The following is a 19,277-nucleotide window of genomic DNA, read 5'->3' as shown; positions in this document are numbered from 1 at the left end:
GTAGTTCTGGATTCTGGGTTCAGAAGCAGAGACTGTAGCAGGGCACTGAAGAGATACTCCTACTCCAATGTCTGCACTTGAGGTTGCCATGGCCGTCTTGATGAGTAGAGTTGGCTGGATTTTACTACCCAGATGCTCCATCCAACTTGTCTACACTGCTATTCAGATCAGCAGAGGCTGGGGATGGCGAGACAGCTCAGCGGGGACAACACCTTGTGTGCAAACACGAGGACTTGAGTTTGGATCCCCAGCATGTCTGTAAAAGTGGGTGTAGCAGTGTGTGCCTGTGAGCCCAGTGTTAAAGGGGTATGTGGAGACAGGAGATTCACTGGGGTTCACAGGTCAGTCGGCCTCACTAAATCAATGAGCTCCAGGCTCAGTGAGAGACTATGTCCTAAAAAACCAACAGTGGAAAGCAATCGCGAAAGACACCCAACATAGACCTCTGGTCTCCACAAGAACATGCACACATGTGCACTTATATGTACATGTGCACACCCACTCACAAACATGTACATATAACACACACACACACACACCAGATTTTAAGTAGAGCTGATTACTTCCATTAGCTGGCTGTAGGCCTCATTTGATGAGTTGAAGACATTAAGCAAAACAGAAAATAAAAGGCTGGAAGTTCCCCAAAGTAGAAGAAATTCTGTCTTCAGGCTGCCTGTATAGCATGAACTGCAGTAAACACCTCTCTGGTCCCCAGCCTGTGGGCTTGCAGCCCTGTGATCTAACGTCCCAACCCTCTGCCTGTGTCCACACACATCTGCTCTGCTCTTGGGAAGCATTTTAATGTGGGCGGAGAGGAAGGGGACCATGGCGGGTGATGAGTGGGATGGATGGACAGGCCTGATCTCGGTCTCACTTGTGGTTGTATGAAGGCAGTCATAAGAACAGGAAGTCTTAATGAGCTGGCACAAGAAACTATGACCCATGGCCACCTGGGTCTGTTTATGAACATTCTGAACAGGATATAATGGCTTTTTCTTTTTCTATTTTTTTTAAGGCAGGGCCTTATTATGTGGCCCTACCTGGAGCTATCTTGGAACTTTCTATATAAACCAGGCTGGCTTTGAAGACACAGGGATCCACCTGCTTCTGCCTCCTGAGTTCTGGGATTTAAGGCATACATCGCCCTGCCTGGATGAGTTCCTAGTTTTGGAAAATGATTTATGCACCATCTTGCCCGCGGCTACAAGTACAATGTCAAGGAGAGTGTGGATATGTTAACAGGAGCTTGGGTTCCCAACCCAATGCAAATGAGACACATCCAGCTGAGATCAGGTAGGGTCCCAAGGACCAGGCAATGATGACACACGCCACAGCCCTCTGTGAGCCCCATGCTATTCTCTGGAAGCATTCTCAGAATACGCAAGTATTTAGGAAATCTGCTTGGTTTCATCAGACGTGGTGACCAGGGGCATTATTAGGTCTTTGGTCCTTGTGGTGCCACCCACAGTGTACCCAGCAGGTGGCAGCCCTTGCTACATGGAAGTGAACATGGAAGCCAGTGGGGAAGGACTCGGGCACAAATCTCAGGATATTTTAGGGGAAGGTCCTCTCAGGAGCCATCTGGAGACTTATTTTGAAACGAGCGAACTAATTTCCAGGGACAAAGCCAGAAGGACTTTGGCCATGATTTTTTGGGAATAAAAACGAGGGACAGCTCTGGCTGTTGTGGGCTGGCGGTGTCTGAGACATGTGGGAGTCATCGGGAGAATTTCCTTCGGAGCTGTCACCCCTCCAGGAACAAGAGCAGGGTGGCTTCTTGGGGCAAGAAGGCCGTGCAAACTGGGAAAGGCACGACATTCTTTCAAACAGTCGAGATGATTATATTCCTGACGCATGCCAACCCCAACTCACAAAATGCTGAAGAAATAAAATCTGGTTAAATGTGTTCCTTTTCACCCTTCTTTAAAAATATCAAAAGCTAATATTTTGCAGACAGCGCTCTACTGGCCACGCTGGCCAGGCCTCATGGGGTCCAAAACCAACACACCTGATCCAGATTTGGTCAGCACTAGGAGGCCAGAGAAGTGTCCAAGGAATCTTAGGATTGTTCTTTATTCCATGGGGCTTCACGGGCTTCAACCTGAAATTGCTGGTGATTAGGGGTCATGTGTGGTGAGGAACAGGGCTGTGCTGACCTGGGGGAAGGAGTGAGGTGAGGGAGACAAGCTCCAGCTTCCTTTATGGGGTTCGAGCTGTGTCCCGAGACATGTCTGCCTCATACTGGCTTCTCTTCACACCCACGGGTGTCCGTGAGGAGCGTGCTGTGCATTTCTAGTGAGAATGCTGTGTGCTGGGCAGGGGGAGCTACAATGTTGTTTTATGGACAGAATATGCTTGACGTAATTGCTTTCTGTACTACAGAAATTATTGGTATCTGTTTTCCAAGGGTCATCAGAATAGCGTCCTTTGAGGGGTGTTATTTTTAACAATGTGGGTGTGTCTTGTGGGACTGAATTTGCCACCTGGCTCTCAGCAAACCACCTGAGATGCTGGTATGAGAGCAGATGATGGGTAAGCTACAGCTGCCCAGATGACAGAACGGAAGACCTGGGTAGCGAGCAGAACCCCCATTCTTAACAGTTTTAGGCGACTGAGGACAACAGCTCCTCAGGAGCTGTCACAGGAGCCTGTCTGGGACTTCTCAGCTCACCTTAGTTCAAGTCAGGTGGCCCCATCTACAGCTCTGCTTGCTTCCTGCCTTTCCTTCTTATTTGCATATCTAAGTTGTGGGGGTGGGGACAGCTCTCAGGTTAGGGTGGGTGATTCCTCTGGGACGTGGTCCCTGGAAACACCGAGAAGGAGCGTGAGTTAGTGGAGCAGCAAACCAGCCATCATCACGGCCACTGCACTGGGGACACCGCTCACAGCTGTCACCCCTAAAGGGAGAACTGACCACCACTGGTTGAGGTGCCCGTGCCAGCCTGCCCTGTCTGCGTCTCTCAGCAGGTCAGCACATGCTCTCAGGGTGTGGGCGGCAGTAGCAGACGAAGCTGCACCAGTGAGGGCATCTACTCCACTGAAGGGCCTTGAAAGACTTCATTTCTTGTTCTTGGTTCTCCTTGTATATAAAACCTCACCACAGCACACAGTTAGTAAGTCTCCTAGAGAAGAGCTAACTCTTTGGGCCTGGAGGAAGGGAAGAGAGAAGCAGAGGAAACAAAACGATTTCTTAGGGGCCTAGCTAATGTATTAGGGGTCTGTTTTTTTCTTCAGCTGGGGAGTTGAGGGGTGGTTGGAACTTTTAAAATCTTTTAAAAATAGAGTATCTTTCATTTATTATTTGACGATCATATAGTTGATCATTTCCACTCCCCATCAGACACTCCCAATGTGTGCCCCTTACCCCTCTCACTATCTTTCTCTCTCACCTGCTGAGTCCAATTAGTGCTGTCTGCTGGAAGGCTGCCTGACCGGGTTGGCCTGATCCTGCACAGATAACCATAGCCGCAGAGGGTTCCTGAGCTCATAAACGCATGCTGAGATGATGCTGAAGTCTAGCAAAGCTCTTGATCAGTGGCAGCCAGATCGCTGGAGCTCACTAGCCAACTCAGTCTAGCCAAAGCGGTGGCTCTGGGTTCTGTACACCTCAATGAACTTCCAGATCAGTGGTTCTTGCCCTTCTTAATGCTGCAACACTTTAATACAGTGCCTTACGTTGTAGAGATCCCAACCATAAAATTGTTTTCATTGCTACCTAATAACTGTAATTTTGCTACTGTTATGGGTTATAATATAAATATTTGATATGTAGGATATCTAATATACAACCCCTGTAAAAGGGTCATTCGACCCCCAAAGGGTCTTGACACAAGACTGGTGCTCTTGACCACTGAGCCATTTCTCCAGCCCTCATGTTGTTGTTCTAGATCTCTTAATTGGTTGAGGTGAGGCAAAACCCATCACACCCTTCTCATTAAGGTATAGACTATTTTGCAGCCTTCAAGCATGGACCTCAGTCTTGCCCTAGATTGCTGATACAAGCCATCAATTTGTTTTATGACTTGTCTATTGAGCTTGTTTTTCATAATATCCATTTTTGTACTTGCTCCTTAATCTTTTGCATGTGCCTTCTAAGGATGGAACGTTCAGGCACACCAATGTTTGCCGAAGAGTGACCACTAGATTCCAGCCACTCAGCAGGATGCTTTCTAGACTTCAGCATCCCCTCAGCAGGTCTTTACAAGCTTTTAAACAAAACACAGCACAAACATTATTCAAGGAGGTGGGTGAGAGGGCTCAGCCTGCAAGGGTCCCTGCCACGATGCCGACCCCCTGAGTCTGACTCCTGAGCCCCCAGACAGAAGGAGAGAACTGACTCCTACGAGCTGCTCTCTGACTGACCCACATGCATGAGCTGTGGCAGAGACTCAGGAGCACAAAATAAATACACGAATAAATGCAAAAACATTAAAAATCATTCAAGTAGCAGGAATGAATGATGTTCTCAATATAGGTTAAATCAATAAAATCAGTCTACTTGGTGGTAAAACTCACAATTCAGTAGTAAAGTCATTGAACTCTGGTCTGGCAATGAATTTAACCATCTGTATGATGGAGTTATTTGTTCTTGTAGTGGCTGTTGGCTATAATGCAGGTCATGGGAATCCACTAGCTCCCTTAATGTTTTACTGACAGTCTTTGCCGTGTCATTTATGGGGACTGCCGTGTTACAGTGAGGTAGAATAAATAGTTTCCCAATTTAGAATAACTTTAAAAAATAGGCAAACAAGTCTCAATCACAACCCCCACAATACTTTTAATTTTTTTATTAGTAAACAGAGAAAAGCAACTATCTCAAGTTTCTTCCAAAACTCTTTAGAGAAAATTAAAATAAGGTCCAGGCTGGAAGACAACATCTGCTCCCTGTTCCATAGACCACGGCCGACACCCAGAACACATGGAGAGCTGCAATGGCCCACAGAGAAACAGCTACCTGTTCCACAGACCAAGGCCCCACATCCAGAACACACGGAGAGCCACAATGACCCACGGAGGAAATTCATTTTACATGTGCTACCTGTTCCGTAGACCAAGGCCAACATCCAGAACATAAGGAGAACCACAGTCAACCATATGCTCCCTGTTCCACAGACCATGGCCAACACCCAGAACACATGGAGAGAAGCGGTGACCCACAGAGGCACAGCTACCTGTTCCACAGACCAAGGCCCCTCACCCAGAACACACGGAGAACAGCGGTGACCCACAGAGGAACCTCACGACCCATGAAAAAGGCCAGCTGTTGGGAAATGCAAATTGAAACAAGAACGATGAACCACAACTTTGCTCTCCAGCTGGAAGAACTGCCAATGGCTGATACTGTCACGATCAAGTAACTGCACAGGAAATGGTGCTGCGGCACACTGAGGGGGGTGAGTCAACGCAGCCCCTTGGGTTGACAACCAGGGACTTGGGAAAATTAAACATGAATAATACTGTTTCTGCCTTTCCTGCTATATCTTGATATCGCCCCCCACACACACTAACATCTCTATACACAAGTGCATGCAATGGTTTTATAGAAAAATGGGGGCTGAAATAGTTGTCATACACAAGTCATTTGACGGATCACTTAATTCACCACCAAAACCAAATGTCACACATAAATGGTTCACTGAGAAAACAGTATGGAGCCACACGAAGATAGTCTCATTTGTAAGCTGTCTGTCAGTTTGTCGATCTCTATTATCAGCCAACCAATCTTCTACCTATCATCTATCTCTATAGCCATATCATTTGTCTATCATATCATTGGCCTCCCACTTACCTACCTAGCTACCATCTAGCTGCACATGTGTAGAGGATGGAAAGAGGCATGGAATGGCTGCACGGGGCATAGGCAAGAGAGGAAGAAGGCGTTTCCGTTCCCATGCTCGGACAATCCTCTTCCTCCTACTTCCACCTTTCACTTCGACTTCTGAGGCTTCTGTTATCTTCAGGTAGCCATCATATAAAAATATTAAAGAGAAAATTCCAGAAATAAGCAACATTTCAGTTTTAAATTGTGGCTGCTCTCACTAGTCTATAGTATAATTTTATAGTCTAGTACTCTGGCCAGTCTGGGACACACATCAGCCCTGGTCCAGGCTGAAACACATCCCTGGTGTATATGCTGCCCAGCCTTCGTCATGAGTCAGCGATCTGCGGATCAGCTAGGCCATCGCCGCACTGCAGTGTGTGTGTTTGAGCCCCCTCCCCTCATTCTACTTCACGATAGTTCCCAGATGCAAGGATGACGAGGCTGTGGAGACCTCTTCACGCTCCTGCGTCAGTATAGGAAGGATGGCAAGAGCAGGGCAGAGCTGGCCTGAGTAGGAGCAGCCTCATCTGGCAGCAGGGCCTGAAGAAATGCTGAGAACAGCGGCTCCGACTGCTCAGCCCCAAATGGGACATCACAGGAGAGGCTGGCACCGCTCAGGACGGGAAGAGCTGGAGATGGAAGGAGCATATAGAGCTCTTTCATCATATGTGTCACAGCTGATGACATGAGAACACACAGCAGCTGCGGACACCTGCAAAAGACCACCCAGGACATGACAGCAGGAGGCCATCAGGGGTGGGGGGTGAGAGACACAGGACATGACAGCAGGAGGGGACGAGAGACACAGGACATGACAGCGGGGGGGGGGGGGGTGAGAGACACAGGACATGACAGCGGGGGGGGTGAGAGACACAGGACATGACAGCAGGGGGGGTGAGAGACACAGGACATGACAGCAGGAGGGGACGAGAGACACAGGACATGACAGCAGGGGGGGGTGAGAGACACAGGACATGACAGCAGGAGGGGGTGAGAGACACAGGACATGACAGCAGGAGGGGACGAGAGACACAGGACATGACAGCAGGGGGGGGGGTGAGAGACACAGGACATGACAGCAGGAGGGGACGAGAGACACAGGACATGACAGCAGGGGGGGGTGAGAGACACAGGACATGACAGCGGGGGGGGGTGAGACACACAGGACATGACAGCAGGAGGGATGAGAGACACAGGACATGACAGCGGGGGGGGGTGAGACACACAGGACATGACAGCAGGAGGGATGAGAGACACAGGACATGACAGCGGGGGGGGGTGAGAGACACAGGACATGACAGCAGGAGGGGACGAGAGACACAGGACATGACAGCAGGAGGGGACGAGAGACACAGGACATGACAGCAGGGGGAGACGAGAGACACAGGACATGACAGCAGGAGGGGATGAGAGACACAGGACATGACAGCGGGGGGATGAGAGACACAGGACATGACAGCAGGGGGAGACGAGAGACACAGGACATGACAGCAGGGGGGGTGAGAGACACAGGACATGACAGCGGGGGGGGGTGAGAGACACAGGACATGACAGCGGGGGGGGGGGTGAGAGACACAGGACATGACAGCAGGAGGGGACGAGAGACACAGGACATGACAGCAGGAGGGGACGAGAGACACAGGACATGACAGCAGGAGGGGATGAGAGACACAGGACATGACAGCAGGAGGGGACGAGAGACACAGGACATGACAGCAGGGGGGGTGAGAGACACAGGACATGACAGCGGGGGGGGGGTGAGAGACACAGGACATGACAGCGGGGGGGGGTGAGAGACACAGGACATGACAGCAGGAGGGGACGAGAGACACAGGACATGACAGCAGGAGGGGACGAGAGACACAGGACATGACAGCAGGGGGGGTGAGAGACACAGGACATGACAGCGGGGGGGGGTGAGAGACACAGGACATGACAGCGGGGGGGGTGAGAGACATAGGACATGACAGCGGGGGGGGGGTGAGAGACACAGGACATGACAGCAGGGGGGGTGAGAGACATAGGACATGACAGCGGGGGGGGGTGAGAGACACAGGACATGACAGCAGGAGGGGACGAGAGACACAGGACATGACAGCAGGAGGGGACGAGAGACACAGGACATGACAGCGGGGGGGGGTGAGAGACACAGGACATGACAGCAGGAGGGGGTGAGAGACACAGGACATGACAGCGGGGGGGGGGTGAGAGACACAGGACATGACAGCGGGGGGGGGTGAGAGACACAGGACATGACAGCAGAGGGGGACGAGAGACACAGGACATGACAGCAGGAGGGGGTGAGAGACACAGGACATTACAGCAGGGGGGGACGAGAGACACAGGACATGACAGCAGGAGGTCATCAGGAGTTGGGACAAGAGACACAGGACATGACAGCGGGGGGGGGTGAGAGACACAGGACGTGACAACGGGATGGGGGATAGAGACCCAGGAATGACCGCATGAGGTCCTGCTGCACAATAGTGGCATGTTAACTAACTTCCCTCAGATGTAGCTTTTTTATCTGCACCCAGGGAAACATGACAGCAATCACCACTGTACCTAGGACGTGGTCTCTCTGACTCTCTGGTCTTAAGTACGTCCTCAGACACATGGTGGTAGTGGTGGTCTCCTTTTTTTCCCGGTCAGACTTTCAGACAATTCCAGATTTTAGGATGTCATCATGCTACTGCTGAATTCTCTTGTCACTGGCCACCCTGTAAGCCTCACCCAGGCTGCTGCCCAGGGCTGTGCTGTGTTCCCCACATAAACTGACTGGGCTGGGCTTTTGTCTGCGGAGGCCTGATTAGTGGTGCAGGCTGGATGTGTCAGAGGGCATCTCTACCTTTTAAGTGAAGCGCAATGGTGGACTACTGGGAGGGGAGTGCTATGCATTTCCAACAGGTTTCACCGAGCTGTAGTGTAGCCACTGAACTAGAGGAAGGGTCTGGTCTAGAGGTCACACAACTAAGTGAAGCTGGTAGGAAACAGGCTGTTTCTACTATGAGCGGATTGGCTGCCATGTGAGGCAGAGCTATCTTGGCCCTGTCTGTTTTCTCTTTTGAAAGCTATTGGGTGCCCTTCAGCAAAAGATTTATTTATTTTCAGATGGTTGAGTAGGAACACAGCAAATCCTCTGCTATGTGTGATTTCCTGTCTAGCATCATTAACGCTCTTACCCTGCTTCGGCCTGCTATCACTCTCCTTCCAGCCAAAAGGCAGGGGAACACCCTCCCTCCACAGAGATGGCATCTCACCAACTCTTGGGGGTAGGTCAGGAAGCTGAGCCAAGCTGTGCATTTAAAGACTGCATTAAAGACAGTGCTGAGCTCAGAGGGACCACCCACTCAGGCAAGCTGCTGTCCCCATGGCATCCCGAGCTGCCTGGCTGGCATGTGGTTGACACTTTTCTCTGAGCTTTTGTTCTGATATCTAAATGTTATCTGCTGGCCAAGTTATCTCTGAAGTCCGAGAATGGAAATCATCAGGTCAGTCTGTTATGATGAGATCAAGTCGCATCAGCCTCCTCCTGAAAGACCCAAAAGTGTTTACTTAAGAAAAAAAGAAGCATTTTAAAGGTATTTCATTAAAATAAAAGAGGTAAAGGCAGGCAGTGGTGGTGCACATCTCTAATCTCAGCACCTGGGAGGCAGAGGCAGGTGGATCTCTGAGTTCAAGGACAGCCTGGGTTACACACAGGAACCCTGTCTTGAAAAACCAAAAGCAAACCAAGCCAAGCCAAACCAGCCAACCAAATAAACAGACCAGAAGAGGTATCAGGAAAACTGGTTATTTTAGAGATAGCTTACTTAGCATTTCAGCTTATGGCACACTTCACAGTAAATCCTAAATGAATTCAATGCAAAAATGTTAACACTAGAAAAACTATAAGAATATTTAGACAAGTATTAAACAGAAACTTAGCAACAAAGTCCCTGTCAAAATGACCCTTCCTCGTGTAAAAACATGAAAGAAACCATAAAGGAAATGATCAGTAGATGTAGCTATGTAGAATAACAAACTGTAACTCTCTACATAAAGACTGGTTAGTATTGCTGGCAACACAAAGGGCCATTGGTAAGGACCTCTTTGAGAACCAAGAGATTAAGAAACTGACATTGGGTCAGGGAGATGGCTTCTGGTTAAAGGTGCCTGCTGCCCAGACAGATGACCTGAGTTCAGTCCTGGGACCCACATGGTGGAAGGAGAGAACTGGGTTGCACAAACTGTCCTCTGACCTCCACGTGTCTGCCACAGCATGCTCACACATCAAATAAATACTCGTGAAAATGTTCGAGACAGGTTTCTCTGTGGCTTTGGAGCCTGTCCTGGAACTAGTTCTCGTAGACCAGGCTGTCCTCAAACTCACAGAGATCTGCCTGCCTCTGCCTCTGCCTCCTGAATGCTTAAAGGTGTGCACAACCACCGCCCAGCATGAAAAATGCGTTAAAGGGCCTCCTCATTATAATCTATTAAAGTGAGTCGGACGTTGCTATTTCTCTCCTTCGGGCACAATGGTAAAAGCCAGCACACAGGAGGTAGGTCCGAGAGTGAAGCTCAAGAGCGTGCTCACAGACAGAGCAGACCCAAAGCTGGAGGACAGAGGAGAACCTGCCCTTGAGAGGCAGAGGGAGATGGAACTGAGTGATGGTTTCCTGGGTCCCAAACACACGCCGGAAACAGTCAAAGAGGAATCTGGAGGGAAAAAAAAGTCCCTGAACACGCTGCTAGCTTCCTGGGTGTCCACATCTTTTGCTTTACCCTTGCTCAATGCACCTTCTGCTACATTCTCTGTTAACTTTGTTTTTTTTTAATACAGGGCCCATCAGCCACCAGGAAAGCACTGTGCTACTGAGCCAAAACCAAACCCTCCCCCCAAGTGTTGACTGCATCACAGGCTTGTGAGGACCGGCTCCCACCATGTCCATTTCCATTGTTTTCTGGCTTAAAGGAGCCTGGAGTGGGGGAACAGGTTCCTAAACTTACAGTCAAGCCACTTCACCTACCTACTAACCAGCTGGTTCCTGGCCTGGTACAGGAGGGACCTGGCCAGGGTGTAGCCGTTCACTGTCCTTTGTTGCCAGAGATGATGTTGCCAATGGTGGAATACTGGGGCAGAAAGACAGATGCCAGGACTCGAAGAAGTGAGTCTCTAAGGCAGTCTACTGTCTCAAGATTTTGAACTCAATGGCATTTTTTCAATTGACTTCAAGATCAGAGCTGATGTAAGCAAATTATTAAGAAGGACAAAAAGAAGTGTGTGGAAAGAGCTTGTGAGTGTGTGTGTGTGTGTGTGTGTGTGTGTGTGCACGCATGCACGTGTGTGTGCTATACACATCCATGTGTGAGTATGCTTGTCTATATGGGGAAGTATGTTGCACATCAGGTGTCTTCTTTCTTATTTTTTGAGACAGAGTCCCTCACTAAACCTGTAGGACATCTACTTTTGAGGTTTACCTCTTTGGCTAGGCTGACTAGCAGGCCCCCAGGATCCTCTTGTCCCATGGCCATATCTGGCTTTTATATGAGCACTGGGGATTTGAACTCAGCTCTTCTTGCATTCACAGCAAGTGCTCTTAATCACTGGCAATAGTTATTCCCCTAGTTAGTTGGCTTCTTAAAGAAAGGAAATAATAGGAAAGTTTTACCATATAAAATTTGATATTATTTGGCTACTAGTGAAATAGAAAGTGTCCAGGAATCTCTAAGGATGAAACGCAGGACAGAGCTGTAGGTCACAATGTCAGAGAAAAATGGAGACAGTGGCCAGGCTACTTGAAGTTTAGACATATGGGTTTGTTGATCCGTAGTTTCTCTCCGTGGGCCAATTACAAGTGTACTCCAATGGCACCTGAGCCTGCCCAGAACTGGGATGAGGCAGTGCTGGCAGCAGAGCTGAGTCGCCACCCCAGCCAAGGTGTGGCCCATCTGTGCTCTGCTCCCACCTCTCAGAAACGTTACACATGTGCTCAGATTTAACCTGTCTTGTGAGTGACGCTGGGATGTGGGGCTCCCTGTGGCTGGACACTGCAAGGGCATGGCTCAGTAGTCGGGCTGGGTCTTCACAGCCTGCCCACCTTGGTCCTCGTGGATCAGGAAGACAGTTGGAAAAGTGGCTGTGAGCGGGGCACTGGCTTTGTTTTCACATCTCAATTGGCTATTTTCTTGGTATAACTGGAAGCCGAAATCGCAGCACCGATGTCAATTCTAACCACTGTTTCCTGGAAATAAAACCCCGGCGTTCAGCCGGGAGGTGGTGGCACATGCCTTTAATCCCAGCACTCAGGAGGCAGAGGCAGGCGGATCTCTGTGAGTTTGAGACCAGCCTGGTCTACAGAGCTAGTTCCAGGACAGGCTCCAAAGCCACAGAGAAACCCTGTCTTGAAAAACCAAAAAAAAAAAAAAAAAACCCGGCGTTCCCTTTCCCAGTGCTTCTGATAGCATATCTGAATCCTTTTCGTATTAATCACAAATGCATATCTAGTCTGGATAGGTCAAGTGTAGTCCTCACCTCCTAACCCCTTTGAGAAGGAGGTGACCTGGATCTGAGAGGTGGCGAGGGGGATGGGCAGGACCACTGCTGTTCTCTATGACAAAGACACATTTGCACAGCAGGCTGGAGAAAGGGATCTGGCATGTGTACGTGACTGTGGCCTGGCACGAATACATAGCTGATAATGATAAGACGAGACTTACCAAAGCTCTGAAACCATTTATAAATATCGATGTACTGTTACACACACGTGTTCATTAGACACAAGGTCTAATATGGAGTCTAATCACCACTAAGCTGTTCAAGGCGGGAGAAGCATCAGAGACCCCCGACAAAGGCTGCCTCATGGTGAGTACTCCTTCACTCTGCAGGTGCTGCCAGTTCCGCACCTCTGTTCCCCTCCACCATCGCAGGTGGTCCTAAACTTCAACTAATTAGTTTCCCCATCTATCACAGTTCCGTTTCTGTGGCTGTGATAAAAATGTCCCGATCAAAAGCAACTTAGGGTAGAGAGGACTAATTTCAGCTCACAATGCCAGGTCACAGTCCATCATAGAAGGGAGCCCGTGTGACAAGAACTTAAAGTACCAAGTCCTGTCACATCCACAGTCAAGAGCAGAGAGATGAATGCAAATGCGCTTATTCCTTAGCCCATGTTCTCCATCCTCCATAGCCCAGGACCTAAGCCTAGAGAGTGGTACCACCCACAGTGGACACCAACTGATGTGATCAAGACAACCCCCACCCTCACAGCACTCACATCCACAAACCATTTGTTTCAGACACTTCCTCATTGCGACTCCTTTCCTAGCTGCTATCGGATTCTGTAAACCTGAGAATGAAAACCACCCATCATACCCATCCTAGCTCCAGGGCTCCAGATGGAACTCAGGGACTCTCAGTGTAGGTGTAGCTTAGGGTCAAGCTGCCGCAGCTCTTTCTTGTACAGTCACAGAGGGGGCTCTCAAAGTGGCTTCTGAGGGACAGATGGGGCAAGAAGGAACCCAGGGACCAGTTGCAAACAGGCAACAGTTGCTTTCTGGAGCACAGAGGCAGAAGGGTCCCCTCTGTGAAGCTGCTCTGTCAGAGAGGTGGGGCTTGGTTGTATTTTGTAGCTTAGGATAGAAGACATTTTCCTCTTGCTTTGAAAAAGACTGGAGGCGCGTGCATTTTTAAGTTTGCCTGTTGCCTTAAGTGCTCCCTTCCAGACAAGCTCACCTGAACGGGGAAGCTCAGCGGCTGGGAGAGGAGCACTGGCTCTTTCCGGCTTCCCAGCTTTGGCTTTAAGGATGGTGCTGAAGGCACAGGAGTATGACTGCCAATAATGCCCAGCAGCTCTGTGCAGTGTAGCAGTGCTTCACGACCCTTGGAAATACGAGACAGTGCTGTTTAACTGCACGGCCATGACAGGCTGGGCTACTGCTGAAACACAGGTGGAAGCGAAACTCTCTCAGTGGGGTATGGTGAGCCAGTGAGACACCTGGTACCAGCCCAGGATGGACACACACAAAGCACCTTGCTTAGTGTGCCACGGCTCCCTGGGCAGGGATGCAAGCGAGACTTCGTGGCTATATGAAGAAGGCACAGCACCACCCAAAGTCCACTGGGAAATGGTGAAAGAAGCATCCAGAATACCATCTGCTTACCAATTTTACTTCTCGTTTGATTTATACTTTCTCCCAGAGCCTTTGCTTCAGAAAATCTGGAGAAAAACAAAAACAAAAACAAAGAATTTTTATTTTTTGCTAGTCATCCTGTGTTACATTTGAAAAAGGAGGAGACGACTGAGAGGCTGCAGGGCTGTGATAAAGAAAAGAGAAAACTAAAGTGAGCTTGATATGGTGGCCTTGTCAAGAAAGACTGGAATGTGGGTGACCACATCTGCTGTCAACTATCAGTTTCCCTCACAGAGAGTCTCCAGTTAGAGCAACGCTGGGCGGCTAAGCACCACCTGCATGTCCAGAGCACCCCGTAAGCTTGCAGTGCCCACATGGTGGTTCCCAACCATCTGTGACTCCAGTTCAGGGGATCCAACACCCTCTCCTGGCTTCTAGGGGCACTGTATACATTGCAAGCATGAAGGGCATATACTTTAAGCAGGTGAAACACCCATACACACAAAATAGCAATTAAAATGTTCTTACATTCGTTACCCAATAAGTTCAGTTTCTGATGCTTTATAGTGCCAGGGTACCAGAATGAAACATGATGATAAGGTTTCTCTGCCCTGATCTATCAGCCATGTGCATTCTTATATAACATTGCTTTCTTGACATACAACAGTATAGCAGAGGTCAGCCAGCGACGACCAGTCATGAGACAAAGCAGGGCTACTTCCTGGTTCTGTCAATAAAGTTTTATTGGAATGTGTTCATCCATTCATCACCACTTCATCTACGGTGGCGTGTAAGTAAGTTACCACAGCTGAGTGGAGAGGCTGTGACAGGGACTGTGTGGCTTGTGGCGAAAAACACTTCTACTATTTGACCCTTTATAGAGAACGTTTGCTGACTCCTGTCACAGATGACTATTAAACCAGATTTTAATAATACAGTTTAAGAGAAAAATTCACAATAACCCCCAAACCAGAAATAAATACATCCTGAAATGCAGATCTGTCTTTTCTCCAGCTCATTTTTACAGAGTGAGGTTATAATGTATGCATAAGTACATACACACATATAATAATGTAAATAATATGTAAAATTATATCCCGATAGTTTTCCACTTAGCATTGTAAGTTCTTCCCTATGTCATTAGGAACTCTTATATTTGGTGGGTAAATACTAGTCCACAAGACTTTTGTGCCGGTGCACAGTCAGGGTGCACTTACACTTCAGCAATTGTGCTGGTGTGCATTCAGGGTGCCCCTACATTTTCTTTCTTCCTTCCTTCCTTCCTTCCTTCCTTCCTTCCTTCCTTCCTTCCTTCCTTCCTTCCTTCCTTCCTTCCTTCCTTTTGTTCTGTTTTGTTTTTCGAGACAGGGTTTTTCTGTGTAGCTTTGGAGCCTGTCCTGGAACTATCTCTTGTAGACCAGGCTGGCCTTGAACTCACAGAGATCTGCCTGCTTCTGCTTCCCGAGTACTGGGATTAAAGGCGTGAACTACTACCTGGTGCTGCTACATTTCCTAACCGACCTCCATGATGAGCCGAACCTTGCACTGAAGAAATAGTACAAGTTGTGAACCATGGAAGGAATGGGTGGCTCTTGTGGGGACAAAGGCCATCACACCCAGTGTGGGAGGCATGGTGGCAGCAGGGTGACATGAGGTGGTTACCCGTGTCGTGAAGCAGAGAGACTGTGACGCCTGGCTGGCTTGCTTTTCATTTTTAGTCAGTCCAAGAACCCAGTCCAAGGGATGGTACCACACACAGTCAGAAGGGGGGGGTCTTCCTTCCTCAGTTAACACCTACAACAGACACACTGAGAGGTGTGTCTCCTAAGGAACTCCAAGTCAACAAAGATGAGCTACTACTCAAGACTTCATGAGATACTAGTTGATCTCTCACCCCTTCAGCCACGAGAGTAAAGGGGTGACCAAACCCTACCAACAAAACACAACAAACAACAACTACATAATATATGAACATGGTACATATTCTACCTTGGATACCATAGCCACACTGTTTTAGTTTGTCTAGAAGGGGTTTAACTATGTGTAGTGCAGTCAAAACACCTTCATGTGGAAGCTGGGAGTGACCTGGAATTTGAAGATACACCAAATTTTAGAAACCTTTTCATTCTAGAAGTTTCCAAACAAATATAAAACCGAGCGTGTTAGGCTAACACCTCTTATTTTATTACCTTGGCTTTCTATTGTCCATCTTAATTCAACAATCTCTTTTGTCCCTGTCCTCTTTCAACCTCCCCGAAACTCACAGGGTTCCAGAGAAACTCAGTTATTTCATTGTGTGGTCTGTAACTCCTTCATCTGCATAGAACTGCATGGATGAGTGAGGAGAAGTAAGGGCCAGGATGCCACCAGTGCTCCGTGCTGGCTGGAAAAGCGGTGACAGTCTGCCATTGCTGTTTTCTGCATCTGTCTGTTTGGCCTGGGACTAAGACAGAGAGTTCCAAGGAAGAGAACTGCATTTTCCTACAAGGCTCAGTGGCCAAGGACTCCACCCTGATTCTCCTCATAGGTCATTCATGTCTTCTCATTAAGGGCCTGTCACCCTACAGGAATCAGTGCCGAAGCATCTGGTAAAAGCCAGGCTTGATCAGCTCAGCAGACGGTCGTGGGAAGTGTGGACTGAAGGTGTTGTGTATGGATATTGACCACCACCAGGATCCTTCTGGAGTATGCTGAGCTAGGAGCTGAGGTCATGCCCTAGAAGCAGTACGCACAGACAATGCAGGTCGTCCTTCCAGCAAAAGAAGAGATGGCTGCAGACGGACGTTAGAGGCTTCAACACTGTGGCCAACTTTTTCATCGTCAGAGGGAATGAGGAGAAATTAGGTGACTGAAGCAGACCCTAATGAGACTTCTGAGAACATTCTTGAGAGACTCCTGTCTCGCCCTTGGTACGTGGTATCCAAAGATATGCTTTACTCAGGGCAAAGCAGCTGGAGGGCCCCACACCTGGCTACTCCCCACCTCCCAATCACTAGGGAACTCAGAGAGCGACACTCTGACCTAGGGCCAGAGATGGCTTATTCTGAAGCCAAACTTGAGTGATAGTGGCTTGGGAACACAGATTAAAGTTACCCCTGGTTTTATGTTCTAACATGGAAGCAGTTGTATGGATTTTTTTTTAAAAAAATATTAACAGGACAAAGAAAGCTACAAATCAAGGCATTAAAAAAATACCTTGGTGGACACATTAGGGAGGTGGGTTATAGTGGGCCAGAGGACCCGCAGCCATTGGCTCTCCCTGTGGTGGAGAGTGGTTTCTATCTGTTTACCGGGATGGCAGGTCTGACCCAGGCATGTAAGCAATGGCGTTTGTTAGGCTAAAGATTGCTCTCACTGCAGCATTCCAGCCTCCCCACATCACCAAAGCCTCGCTCGTCACTTCCCTGTGAAGACAGTTTCTTTTCAGGAATTCTCACGCACAGTGGGCACGTAGAGGCCAGAAGTCTATGCCAAGTAAGTGTCTTCCTCAATCACTGGCCACCTTAATTTTTGAGACAGGGTCTTACTGAACCTGGAGCCCACAGATTTTGCTGGTCTGGCTGCCTGGTGAGCTCCAGGGGTCTGCCCAGCTCTGCCTCCTCTATGTTGGGTTACAGAGGTAAGCTGCATGCTGGCCTGGCTTTCTGTAAGTGCTAGGGACCTGACCCCAACCTCCACACTGTGCAGCAAGTGCTTTGAGGTGATGACAAGCCAGCCTGCCCTCCCCTTGTGTTTCTTCTACAAACCAATGCCCTTTTCCACTGTCTCCTGTCATCCTCTCCAGCCTGCTGAGGGCCAGGGACTCAGCCACTCCCCCTACCGCTCTGCACTTCTTGGTGGCAACAGCAAATCTTAAACAGTGTCCTTGGGTGCTAAGAGTCCTCAAGTCAATTTCAAATAGGCCTTCTCAAACAAAACAGTTCTTTGAGCAGAGCTTTTTTTGTGTCCAGCATCATTTTAAAAACCAGGGGGTTCTAAGAAGATTCTAATCTAGTCTCTGCCCTCAGAGTTTATAATTCTAGTTCAGCAGACAAAGAGCAAATATAAAAATCAAATGGAAAAATAATAAAGGTTAAACTTGAAGTCTAACTGGAACAGGGGAGCTCCCATTTATCATGGGTAGCATTTCCACATGGCGTCTGCAATTTCCCCTAGCGCACGCCTCCTGTTGCTTGTACATTGCTGTACTGTTCTATGCTGGAAGGACCCAGTGGAGTGACTTAGCTCACGTTATTAATGCCTTGACTTCCAATTGCAGTTCGTCTCCCTGCTCATTTCCTCTTTTGTTATTCAGTGGGGACTCTGTGTCTGAAGGGTTTGGTTTGTAAGAAGTTTGACACAGAAGAAAAGCTCCCTGCCCTTGGCCTGGCCCCAGTATTTACAGAACACGGGGTCATCACCTTGCTCCCTATTATATAGTAGGAAGATGACTCAGGCCTCGAAAATGGAGTGATTATGTATAACAATTTTGTTCCCCTGGAAAAACCTCCACTGAAGAATGGTTCCTATGCTGGAGGACAACAAAGGGCAAACGCTCTGCTAATGTGACGTCTTATTTCTCCAGTCACATGCAGGCAATGGAACCTCTCCCAGACTCAGCAGCACTCGGGCATGCTAGAGAGAGGGTGCTAGAAATGTATGGGTGAGCAGGGAACAGTCTCCTACTAGGCAGCATGGGACACAGGGGCCACCCATGTGCCCTCCTGAAACCCCAGACCAGGTCTTAGACCCTGGGGAAGTGGAGAGAACCACGGCGGCTACCAACAATGCCACCATCAGGGATGACTGTCTCTTGCTGTGGGCTAGAGAAGATTAGTTTGGTGTCAGGCAAATGCAGTCTCAACAGGGTGACACGCTAAAACCATCCACCAGAGTTGATAAATGTGAAACAGCGGAAAAAGGTGGAGACCAGCCCAGTGGCTCCTGGATGCTGGGATATTAGAAGGCGAGGGCTCTGGGAGGGGGAGGAACTGAATGCCAGCCCAATCCCAGGCCTCTGGTCTGGCAGGATTCTTCAGACCAACACTTAAGGATGCGGGTCCTCCCTGCCAATAGGAAGCACTGGAGCAAATATTTGGAAGGGATCAGGATTACTGGAGTATTTCTATGTCAGGGCCCCAGGGAAGTCACTCCTTTGAGCATCTGGGGATTTATTTTTGTGTCTTCCGTTGGGGAACACTGGTTTTATAGAAAGATATTTTCTCTCAGTCTCTGCTGTAGGCACCTGCGCGTGTGACTGGACGTGTACATGCACAAGTATGGAAGGTACACCTCTGGGTAAGCTGTGAGGATAGTTCCAGAGAGGCTAACTGAGGAGGGAAGCTCCTCCCTCCAAGCCGGCAGC

The 19,277-nt window shown here is 48.9% G+C and overlaps 1 protein-coding gene across 1 annotated transcript in view; it reads right to left on the bottom strand.

Annotated features, from left to right (window-relative positions):
* Positions 1-19,277, bottom strand: part of Kif6 (kinesin family member 6) — a 324,667-nt gene that overhangs the window by 61,626 nt on the left and 243,764 nt on the right. Inside the window, exon 15 of the mRNA XM_075978949.1 lies at positions 13,964-14,019. Coding sequence (XP_075835064.1) covers positions 13,964-14,019 — 56 coding nt within the window. The remainder of the gene's footprint in view (positions 1-13,963; positions 14,020-19,277) is intronic.

The sequence above is a fragment of the Microtus pennsylvanicus genome, chromosome 7 (assembly GCF_037038515.1).
Source record: "Microtus pennsylvanicus isolate mMicPen1 chromosome 7, mMicPen1.hap1, whole genome shotgun sequence".
In the NCBI taxonomy this organism is placed as follows: Eukaryota; Metazoa; Chordata; class Mammalia; order Rodentia; family Cricetidae; genus Microtus; species Microtus pennsylvanicus.
The sequence above is the reverse complement of the archived record's forward strand: the minus strand, read 5'-3'. Positions and strand labels throughout refer to the sequence as shown.